The sequence below is a fragment of the Macrobrachium nipponense genome, chromosome 25, assembly GCF_015104395.2.
Source record: "Macrobrachium nipponense isolate FS-2020 chromosome 25, ASM1510439v2, whole genome shotgun sequence".
Lineage (NCBI taxonomy): Eukaryota > Metazoa > Arthropoda > Malacostraca > Decapoda > Palaemonidae > Macrobrachium > Macrobrachium nipponense.
Genome location: NC_087214.1, coordinates 67,881,605 through 67,893,750, shown reverse-complemented (window position 1 = coordinate 67,893,750; position 12,146 = coordinate 67,881,605). Strand labels below are relative to the sequence as shown.

Below are 12,146 nucleotides of genomic sequence, written 5' to 3'. Positions count from 1 at the left end.
CGCAAAAAACATGCACAATATAACAAAAAATATTGGAAGGTTGTAGCATTTCTCATTTTTGAAATATTTACATATAAACTACGATAAGTACGAAAAAAAACTACGATCGGTCAACTTTGACTCAACCGAAAAGGTCAAAAAACGCATTTATAACATAAAAATCTTACCGTCTAGTAATATTCAATCATTTATCTTCATTTTAAAACATATTGCAAGTCTCTAGAACAATATCTCGATTTATGGTGAATTTTTGAAAAAAATATTTTTTTCCCCTCCGCGCGCCGATTCTCGGCCGAAAATCTCCGAAATGCGTAGGTCACATTCTCCTAATATTTGAGCCTTTTCATATTACGCTTTTTTTAAAGGTTTATATATGGAAATGTGTGCAAAAACATGCACAATATAACAAAAAATATTGGAAGGTTGTAGCATTTCTCATTTTTTAAATATTTGCATATAAAGTACGATAAGTACGAAAAAAAACAAAAAAATACGATCGTCAACTTTGACTCAACCGAAAAGGTCAAAAAACGCATTTATAACATAAAAATCTTACAGTCTAGTAATATTCAATTATTTATCTTCAATTTAAAACATATTGCAAGTCTCTAGAACAATATCTCAATTTATGGTGAATATTTGAAAAAAATATTTTTATTCCGTCCGCTTGCAGATTCTCGGCCGAAAATCTCGGAAACGCGTAGGTCACATTCTCCTAATATTTGTGCCTTTTCATATTACGCTTTTTTTTAGAGGTTTATATATGGAAATGTGCGCAAAAACGTGCACAATATAACAAAAAATATTGGAAGGTTGTAGCATTTATCACTTTTGAAATATTTGCATATAAAGTACGATAAGTACGAAAAAAACTACGATCGGTCAACTTTGACTCAACCGAAAAGGTCAAAAAACGCATTTGTAACATAAAAATCTTACAGTCTTGTAATATTCAATCATTTATCTTCAATTTAAAACATATTGCAAGTCTCTAGAACAATATCTCGATTTATGGTGAATATTTGAAAAAAATATTTTTATTCTGTCCGCGCGCCGATTCTCGGCCGAAAATCTCGGAAACGCGTAGGTCACATTCTCCTAATATTTGAGCCTTTTCATATTACGCTTTTTTAGAGTTTTATATATGAAAATGTGCGCAAAAACATGCACAATATTACAAAAATTATTGGAAGGTTGTAGCATTTCTCATTTTTTTTTATATTTGCATATAAAAAAAAATTTTAAACAAAAATTCGACATTCGGTCAACTTTAACTCGTTCGAAATGGTCGAAAACTGCATTTGTAAGCTAAAACTCTTACAGTATCGTAATATTCAATCATTTTCCTTCATTTTGAAACAAATTGCAAGTCTCTATAACAATATTTCGATTTATGGTGAATTTTTAAAAAAATTATATTTTTACATCCGCGCGCTACGAATTCATGCATCATTTTGTGATAATATTTTCTCTGTGTTGCTTTTATCGTTTTACAATGTGTTATATATCAAAATGATCACAATTTAGTGCACATTACAACGAAAAAAAAAGTAACTTGTTACCTCTAACCGTTTGGCGCACAGCGCGATTTGAATACAATTATATATGAAATTTCGTTTTTGCGCTATCATATATCGCATTACTTATATATGATAATGATAATTTTTTTCATTTCTGATGGTTGCATACTAAACTTCAAGCAATGACAAAAAAAGGAGCCAAAAATGAACTCTTAATCTTGAAAACTAAGCGCGCTGTGATTTTTTGAAAAAATATTTTTTCCGCTTACGCGCTCACTCTCAAACCCCTCCGGCATACGGGAGTCATTTTTTTATTTACCGCTTCGGCGTTTAAGGGTTAATATAGGACAACACGGTTTCGTACCCAGAAAAAGTACACAAACCCAACTGTTAGTCCACCGTGAGAACATATTCAAAAATATGAAAAGCGGAAATGAAACAGATGTGGTTTATCTAGACTTTGCAAAAGCTTTTGACAAAGTAGACCATAATATATTAGCGAAGAAAATTAGAAAACACAATATCGTAGATAAAGTAGGAAGATGGTTAAAAGAATTTTTACACAACAGAAAACAGATAGTTATTGCAAACGATGAGAAATCGGATGAAACCAAGGTAATATCCGGTGTGCCACAAGGTACGGTGTTAGCTGCAATACTGTTTGTTATTATGATTGAAGACATAGACAGTAATGTTAAGGATTCGGTAGTGAGTAGTTTCGCTGATGACACAAGAATAAGTAGAGAAATTACTTGTGATGAAGATAGGAACGCTCTACAAAGAGACCTTAACAAAGTATATGATTGGGCAGAGGTAAATAGGATGGTATTTAACTCTGATAAATTTGAATCAATAAATTATGGAGACAGAGAAGGAAAGCTATATGCATATAGGGGACCTAATAATGAGACAATCACAAATAAGGAAGCAGTTAAAGACCTTGGTGTGATGATGAATAGGAACATGTTATGCAATGATCAAATAGCAATTCTTTTGACAAAATATAAAGCAAAAATGGGAATGTTGTTACGGCACTTCAAAACAAGAAAAGCTGAACACATGATTATGCTTTATAAAACATATGTTCGTAGTCCACTTGAATATTGCAATATGATACGGTACCCACACTATCAAAAGGATATTGCACAAATAAAGAGTGTACAAAGGTCCTTTACAGCTAGAATAGAAGAAGTTAAGGAGCTTGACTACTGGGAAAGACTACAATCCTTAAAATTATATAGTCTAGAAAGGAGAAGAGAACGCTACATGATAATTCAGGCATGGAAACAGATAGAAGGAATAACAGAAAATATCATGGAACTAAAAATATCAGAAAGAGCAAGCAGAGGTAGATTAATAGTGCCCAAAACTATACCAGGAAAAATAAGGAAAGCACACAGGACATTAATCCACTACGCACCAGCATCGATAATGCAGCGTCTATTCAATGCGTTGCCAGCTCATCTGAGGAATATATCAGGAGTGAGCGTAGATGTGTTTAAGAATAAGCTCGACAAATATCTAAACTGCATCCCAGACCATCCAAGATTGGAAGATGCAAAATATACCGGAAGATGTACTAGCAACTCTCTGGTAGACATTAGAGGTGCCTCACACTGAGGGACCTGGGGCAACCCGAACGAACTGTAAGGTCTGTAAGGTAAGGTAAGGAGTCTCCATCCTGAATCTGGTTTTTCTTATAAACAGATTCAATGTTCACAGATCTATTACTGTCCTCCAGTCCCTGTTGGCTTTGGGGACAAGGAAAATGTGGCTGTAAAACCCCTTTGACAGAATCGATACTTGTTCCACAGCCCCTTTTTCCATCATCTTCTTCACTTCCTCTTGCAGAATAAAAGGCTTCCGAGGTTCCTGAGCATAAGCGAGGTGCGGTAATGGTTGCTCTGTCAAGGGTGGGGTTACTTCAAACAGAATCAAATAACAGACTCCGAGAGCATCCACCAACCACTGCTCCGCTCCAAATTCCTGCCACACCTTCCAGTGATTTGCCAGGCAACCCCCCACTGGTGTGACTGAGTGATGAGAGGCGCCCATCCTATCATCTTGAACCTCTCCCCCTTCCCCTAATACCCGTTCTTCTGTTGGTTCTATTGTGAAAGGGCCGATGAGCTAACTTCTTTGGGGAAGAGGGTCTTGTTGCTCTATTAGAGATGTTGTCTCTCACTGGCTTCTTACGAGGTATTTGCTGATGCCTTACCTCAATAGGATTAGCTTGACTTCCAGATGTTTTCCTAACTGCCGGCTGTACTAATCTGTCGTTAGTGTCCATCCTTCTTCTATCTATAGCACCTTCCAGTATGCCCTCTGGCAACAGCAATTGAGACTCTAGGATATCCCCATTCCTCATTGCTAGCAGGGAATCCAAATCAACAGTGAGGCTTAATCTAGCCAAAGCTGCATCTCTCCTCATCAACAGGATATATGCCATTGGCACTTAAATTTGTCAAGAACGCAATTGCTTTGGAACCCGATTGTAGCAATCTGATAAACATTGACTCATCCACTACTTTTCTTGTTACTTCTGAGGATGCAATTTTTGCCACTGCTGTTGACCAAAGGTCTAACCAAGAAGCAGTCTGAAAGACAGAAAAAGCTGTTGCTTCCAAAGTAGCAGCCTCCTGACAAGTCATCAAAGGGCATTCCATCCTAACTTGATCCAAGGTTAATCCAGGTTTTAACCTTACCACATCTGGGTTAATTTGTCCAGATAGCTAAGGGACCATTGGTGTCGTATAATATTTCCTATGTTTCATCATTGGGGGGAAACAAACTTAAACGATCTATTCAATCTTAAGGAATTATCCCTTCCAGCAATCCATGCATTTATGTGTTGTAAAGGTGACTCCACATGACTTGAGCAAGGTAATTCATTCGACATCGTCACATCCTTTTTCAATCCAAACACCATGGCAATTCCTGGAGGAAGCATACTGGCAGGTGTGTCTGTGCTCCTCGAAAGGTCATTGAATTGAAAAATCAAATCAACCACCTCCGCATACAAAGCCAGAAACTCCTGGTTTTCTCCTTCCTCCGGTTCTAACATGTTGTGTTCAGCCGCACGAGAAGCTAGCTCACTCCTATCTGCTGATAAACGTCCGGGTGCGTCATGGCCGTCCGACCCTATGACCGCGGCATCTTTGATCTTTGATGGCCGCCGACGGCTCTATCTCAAACAGTCAGTAGGAGAACGAGACAGCCTAGCTCCTTCTCTGCTCACAGATCTAGAGCAAGAACCCAGTCTATATCTCCAAGATGAAGGCTCTCTCAAAACCAAGCTAATCTCCTCTCTATCTCTATTAATATCGTCTCCAACGACCGTCAGGGAATTTGGCCTTGATCTCTCATCAAGTCGAACAACGCCTTCCACCAGCGTATCACAAGAGGTTACCAACTCTTTATTATTCAACCTTTTAATCCTTAAACGCCGACTGGACGTATTTTACGTCGACATTTTTTGTCTCTCGGGTGCCGACTGGACGTATTTTACATCGACTTACAAAAGTTTTTTAAAAAATTCGCGAAAAAATACTTTTAGGCCTACCAGCCAAAAACTCTTGAATCACGCGCCTTGGGGGATGCTGGGAGTTCACGGATCAAGGTGTTGTTTTGTTTACAATCGTTACGCAGGCGCGCAAGCGCGAATTTCTTTCTTGCCGCACTAAAAAGTATCTGTGACACATCTCTGAAATTATTTCGTCACTTTGACATAATTTTTGTACCATTTTAAATTAGCCGTTACATGGAGTATTATATATGAAAATGTGCGCATTTTTATGTAGAATACAACAAAAAAAATACTCATGATTGTAGCTTTTATCAGTTTTGAGATATTTTCATATAAATAATGATAAGTGCCAAAATTTCAACCTTTGGTCAAATTTGACTACCGAAATGGTCGAAAAACGCAATTGTAAGCTAAAACTCTTATATTTTAGTAATATTCAATCATTTACCTTAATTTTGCAACTAATTGGAAGTCTCTAGCACAATATTTTGATTTATGGTGAATTTATGAAAAAACTTTTTTCCTTACGTCATCGCGGTAACTCTTCCGAAAAAAATCATACATACGATTGTGGTAATGTTTGCACCATTTTAAATTAGCCTGTACATAAAGTTTTATATATGAAAATGTGTGCAATTTCATGCACAATATACAACTAAAAACAACCCATGATTGTAGCTTTTATCAATTTTGAAATACTTTCATATAAAAAATTGTAAGTGACAAATTTTCAACCTTCGGTCAACTTTGACTCTACCGAAATGGTCGAAAAACGCAATTGTAAGCTAAAACGCTTATATTCTAGTAATATTCAAGCATTTACCTTCATTTTGCAACTAATTGGAAGTCTCTAGCACAATATTTCGATTTATGGTGAATTTATGAAAAAAATAACATTTTCTTTACGTCCGCGAGGTAACTTCCTAAAAAATCATACGTGCGATTGTGGTAATGTTTGCACCATTTTAAATTAGCCGTTACATAAAGTTTTATATATGAAAATGTGCGCAATTTTATGTAGAATACAACAAAAAATAATTGAAGGTTGTAGCTTTTCTCATTTTTGAAATATTTGCATATAAATCACGATAAATAGAAAAAAAACCACGTTCGGTCAACTTTGACTCTACCGAAATGGTTGAAAAACGCAATTGTAAGCTAAAACTCTTACAGTCTAGTAATATTCAGTCATTTATCTTCATCTTGAAACAAATTTGAAGTCTCTAGCACAATATTTAGATTTATGGTGAATTTAAAAAAAAATCCTTCCTTCCCTCCGCGCGCAGATTCTCCGCCACAAATCTCCGAAATGCGTACGTACTCCGAAATGCGTACGTACCATTCTCAGAATATTTGCTCCGTTTCATATTAGGCATTTCATAGAGTTTAATATTTGAAAATGTGCGCAATTTCATGTAGAATAAAACGAAAAATATTTGAAGGTTGTAGCTTTTCTTATTTTTGAAATAATTGCATATAAAAAATATATATATATAAAAATTCGACATTCGGTCAAATTTAACTCGTCAGATATGGTCGAAAACTGCAATTGTAAGCTAATACTCTTACAGTATAGTAATATTCAATCATTTGTCTTCATTTTGAAAGAAATTGGAAGTCTCTAGGACAATATTTAGATTTATGGTGAATTTTTGAACAAAATATTTGTTTACGTCCGCGCGTTACGAATTCATGCATTATTTTGTGATAATATTTTCTCTGTATTGCTTTTATCGTTTTACAATGTGTTATATACCAAAATGATCGCAATTTAGTGTACATTACAACAAAAAAAAAGTAACTTGTTACCTTTAACCGTTTTGCGCACAGCGCGATTTGAATACAATTATATATGAAATTTCGTTTTTGCGCTATCATATATCGCATTATTTATATATGATAATGATAATTTTTTTCATTTCTGATGGTTGCATACTAAACTTCAGGCAATGACAAAAAAAAAGGAGCCAAAAATGAACTCTTAATCTTGAAAACTAAGCGCGCTGTGATTTTTTGAAAACAATATTTTTTCCGCTTCCGTGCTCACTCTGAAACACCTCCGGCACACGGGAGAAAATTTTTTTTTTACCGCTTCGGCGTAAGAGGGTTAATGGGAGCTCTCTCATCCTTTCTCCGTATCTTAAAAGGTCTTACAGGCAAAACTGGTGTCTGTTCTTTATTCCTTGTTGAATTCTTCCCACTCATCGATTTTACCAACAGCAACGTAGTCTCTCTTAAACTCTTTTCGTCTCTGCTGGCATCTCCACGGCGGCCACTTTCTCAGTGACCGTCGATGCTTTCGCTCGTTTGGACGCCTGTAAACGACTTCGTCCGTTAGCGTTATGCTTACCAGCCACTGTCTTCTTTACTTTGTTACTGACCGGGATGTGACAGCCCTGGCTTGAAGATGAAGAAGAATTTACTCTTCTTCTCTTGGCCCGAGGATCAGTCACGAAGTCCCGCATCCTCCAACGCTTGACTGGTACACGCAGTGACGTCATCGAACTTTGCGATGATGCCAAACTAGAGGAAGAAGACGAAGAAGAAGACGATTCGCGTCTTTTCATTATGTCTTTCTTAACTATCTTCTCTAGAGCTTGTAATTTCTTCATGACTGTGTGTACCAAAGAGTCAGAAAGCGTATTTGTCTCCAGAGGCAATGAAGTAGATAGAGAAGCAGTAGGCTGTGACGTCATCGCATCTGCCATGTCAGTGTGTGACGCAGGTTGTGACGTCACCACTTGTAGGGAGAGACTGAGGGCTGCTGCTGGCAGCCCTGCGTGTGTTGCAAAACTACTTCCAACGTTCTGCATTGCTGGAAACTTTGATGTTGTTGTCGTTGCTGTGGCATTAGCTCCCATAAAGTGCAGGCCAGGGGGATGAGGAACATTCAACATTGTCAGGCCCTGGTGGAAGCATGACGCCATATAATGAGACAGCAACCCCTCCCAGGTTGTTACGCCTGGTAGGCCTAACGCTGACCATGTTCCTTCCATTCCCTGTGCATCGGGAGCCAACACCTGGAACAAAGATGGCGATGCTCCCCCTGGGGATGACTGAGCGTAATTATGCATAAAATTACCCAAAACCCCTCCTGGCGTTTCCAATAATGAATCGCTAAAAGAAACTGAAGGAGTATGGGAAATATCAAAAGTAGGTGACAAAACATATGGAGCAGTCTGGTGTATTGCTGATACAAAAGTGATACAAAAGAAGCCAACGACGCTTGGTTATCCAAAGATGGCATCGTCTCCTTTCTTTTGTACTGGCCCTTCCCATAAAACTTCATCCACTGTTCCACCGACCAACCAAGACAAACTGAACAAGGATTAGTAATAGTATATACATTTTCTCTGCAACTGCTACACGTTGGATGTGGATCTGTAGACACCGATGTTAAAAATCTTGAACAAGGAAACCCACTCACTCCAGGGCATTCCTTTGTCTCTTCCGAGAACCTGAAGAAATTTCGGTTGGTGAAGCAAAATTCTCTATCTCACAACGTACACAGAGAAAGAAAAAGTAAAAAGGGAAAAAATGAATAAAATCAGGCAAACTAAAACTGGCTTTATAACAGATAGAAAGTAATCACGTCCTATCTTAAAGACGGTAGGAAAATAACTATCGGGTCATAGGACGCAAAGGGCATTCTGGGTGCTACATACCCCGTGACCTGGTATAGATGCCAATAGTCCCTGGATCTCACAAGTTTACTAATAATTCTAGCGGTTTCCAGCTTGGCACTAGTATTATCCTAATGTTAAGACTGAAGGTTTGTTTCGTATAAGAACAACTATAGTTTCCAGTCTGACCTACATCCGACATATTCAGACACAAATTTCTCAGTACAATTCCCTACATTTTTCACATCTAGTAGTTCCAAGATCATACTCTGTACCCTTGCCAGTACAAAGGAATGTTGATCAACTTCCAATTTCACCATCCTGGTTACACCAAAAACATTGCTACATAGCCTGATGTTATTGGTTTTGCTTCCGGTGGAAGATATCCTGGGAAAATGAAATCACAATACTGTAAACAGGTGTAAAACAGCCAAACTTCACAGAATGCCAACAATCGCCTAGCCGCAATGGCGGCAAGGAGAATTCTGACAAGAGCTAAAACATTTGAAACACACTTGGTGGAGAATAGGTAAACTAGACAGTCATCTGGGCAGCCGTTCGATTTTTTGTTTGAATGCCAACTCGCCTAATCGGCGGGGAGATATAGCTAAATTTAACAGTAGGTAAGGTAAGATTCATCTCAAATAATATAAAATCTTCCAAATGTTCCTGTGACACTTCAAGAAGGATACTAACCTCATGAATGGGATAAGCGGCATCGTAAGTACCTTCGTTCAAAAGCTTTTCAATGCCAAAATCAAAGTCATCCCCATCATTCTTGAACTTCTTCCTCCTCAGAATGAAGTCAACGATTCGCGCCCGAATAGCAGTTGTGAACAGGTCTTCACTGATATCAAATCTGAAAAGTCAGCCTGGATGAAGACCATCTTTGAATGAGCACACACCACCACTTACACATTGCAAAAGGAAACTTATAAGGCAAAGAAATATTTCTGCCACTTATCTTTACTAAGGATGAATCATTCTAGTGGTTTCAGCACTTAAATAGCCAAGAGCAAATCCTTAGGGTAACCAATACTCAGTAAATGAAGCAAGATGGAAAGGGAGCTTTATTTTCAAAAGGGGGGAGGGAGGGGTTAAGGATAACAACCAAATCCACTGGAACAGATTAACCTACTCCACCTTAGTCTGAAAATATTTCATAAAACAGCACCTTCACACACCATCTCCATTGTAGAAAGATCTAGAAATATTGCATTTTGTCTCAAGGTAGAGATACGTACTACTTTCACCGACTCTTAATTTCCCGAGAGATATGCAATATGGTTTTCTTACTAAAAAAGTGGAAAACATAAATTCTAATGTTTATTTCCATTAATGCGCACACATAAAACATCTAACAAAACCTATTTTGAGCTAAATAAACTTCGGTTTAATTTCATAATTACTACGCTGCTTTCTGTAAAGTCTTCATTTGGAAAATCATTGCTGTAATCACCTTATACTCATAAGCTAGATGGAGGACAAGCTTCTGCTAAGGCTGATGGTGCCCTCAAAGCGAGTAAACAATACAAGTTAACATTGGTTAACGTTGGGGGTTCCGTTCCTGGCTGAGTGCCACTAACTGAAAATTGCTGATAATAAAGAGTAAAATATGGTGTTTACAATGTCATAAGCATCAATAATTTGCTTACTATTGTAGTTAACCGCTTACTGATGCCAATACAGTGGACCCCCTTGTATTCGTGTTCTCCGGATTTGCGGGCTCACACATTCGCAGATTTCTCTCTGGAACATTTCCCCGCATTATTCGAGGAAAATTCGCCTATTCGCGGTATTTTTCTATGAGAAATATCCACAAATTCTTGTTTTTTTTATCAATTTCATCATAAAATGCACTTTTTGTGATAAAACTATTAAAAAAATCAGCTCTAAAAAAATCAGTGGGTTTTCCTTGAGTTTCAACTACCAAAATAGGTCTTAATCATTTTCATAGGGGGTTCCAACTATTCGTGGGTTCTAACTATTCACGGGTGGGTGGGGGTGGGGGGGGTCTGGTACGCATAACCTACGAATACGGGTGGACCAATGTAGATGGGGACTGCCAGTACTATTAAGAAAAAAAGTAGAGACAAAATATTCAACAGTTTACTCACAAGTATTCCTTGTCTCTCGAATAAACGGCCGTAAAATGTCGATTCTTTGGAGGGAAAACACCTGGGTCCAATTTCACAAAGTTGAACATTCGACTCACGCAATCCGTCATGTCGTTGAATATTGCAGGCGGTGAGAATTCTAAAGGAGGCAGCCCAGGAAACTGCAAATATTAAAGTATGTCAAATTTGTACATACACTGTTCATGAAGGCAAATTGGCCTAATACATTAAATACACTAATTATCTGTGATGTTCGTAACTTTGTTCATTACATATTTGCCTACCAAGATGATTTTGTTCATTCTTTGCCTACCAAGATGAGCATTTAAAAAAAGCCAATGGCTGGAAAAATGATTTGAGGAACTCTAAATGGAAAGTCTAAACATAACGTAAACAATGTTATCTAAAGCAACATAATGTTATCCAAAGGTAACATTTTAATTTAACAAATTGTTTTACAATCACTGTACAGGAAATATTCCAGTGTTATTAGGATAACTATCATTTAGACTGATGCCTCATATAAAAACAAAGAACGAATACGGATTCATTGAACTTAACTACTCACATCTGAATCAAGATGGTTAGCCACAGTGAAACTAAATCTTTTTCATTTTATCATTCCTTACGTTACTAAATTTATTATGAGTTTCAGTGGTAAAATAAATGTACAAAATGTCCAAAATCCAAGGAAAATTTTTGCATGAAGATTTTTTTAAAACTAAGGCTTGATCTTCTTAATAGATGTCCCAAAACTGGGAAAAACAGAAAAATGACAAATTTCTACTCAATTTGTAATTTTCATAGCCAACAAACCTGAGGTCTCAACAATAGGATAATCTTCTTGTGCCTGCTGGGAAGCAGTTATTATTATTATTAATAGGGGTTAGTTTTTCCAGACCTCTGAGTCTCAAGTAGACTCTTCTCGGGCTGGTTCTCAGGGATCAATCCTGAGAGGGGAAGAGAAAAAAAAAAAAAAACTTTATTTGAGAAACCCGTCTTATTTAAAAAACTAATGATTTTATTAATTGAAAAATCCCTGCTTTCAGCAAGAATATTTTTCATTTCCGAACTCCGCAGATAAATAGATCTTTGCTGGGTCCAATTTGGGCACTCAACAAGCAAATGCTGCTCTGTCATGGGTGTTTGACATCTGTTACATTTCACTGGGTCAGCATGTGGTGTTGACATCAAGTGACCATGTGAGAATCTTGTGTGTCCTATACGTAGCCTTGCTAGGATCACCTCTTTTGATCTTTCCTCCTGTGAGGATGTTAAAAACAAAGATTTGTAAAGTAAGGAATCTGTGGCATCTGGCAACTCAAGGTACACTAAGTGGAAGCTGGTCACTGACCAGGCA

At 37.4% G+C, this 12,146-nt stretch overlaps 1 protein-coding gene across 16 annotated transcripts in view; it reads right to left on the bottom strand.

Annotated features, from left to right (window-relative positions):
- The window catches only part of LOC135199496 (anoctamin-5-like), a 139,764-nt gene that overhangs the window by 85,742 nt on the left and 41,876 nt on the right, over nt 1-12,146 (bottom strand). For all 16 annotated transcript variants that reach the window (XM_064227590.1, XM_064227600.1, XM_064227587.1 and 13 more), the window contains 2 exons: nt 10,787-10,947; nt 9,366-9,528 (listed from right to left, as the gene is read on the bottom strand). In XM_064227590.1, the coding sequence (XP_064083660.1) occupies nt 9,366-9,528; nt 10,787-10,947 (324 nt within the window). The remainder of the gene's footprint in view (nt 1-9,365; nt 9,529-10,786; nt 10,948-12,146) is intronic.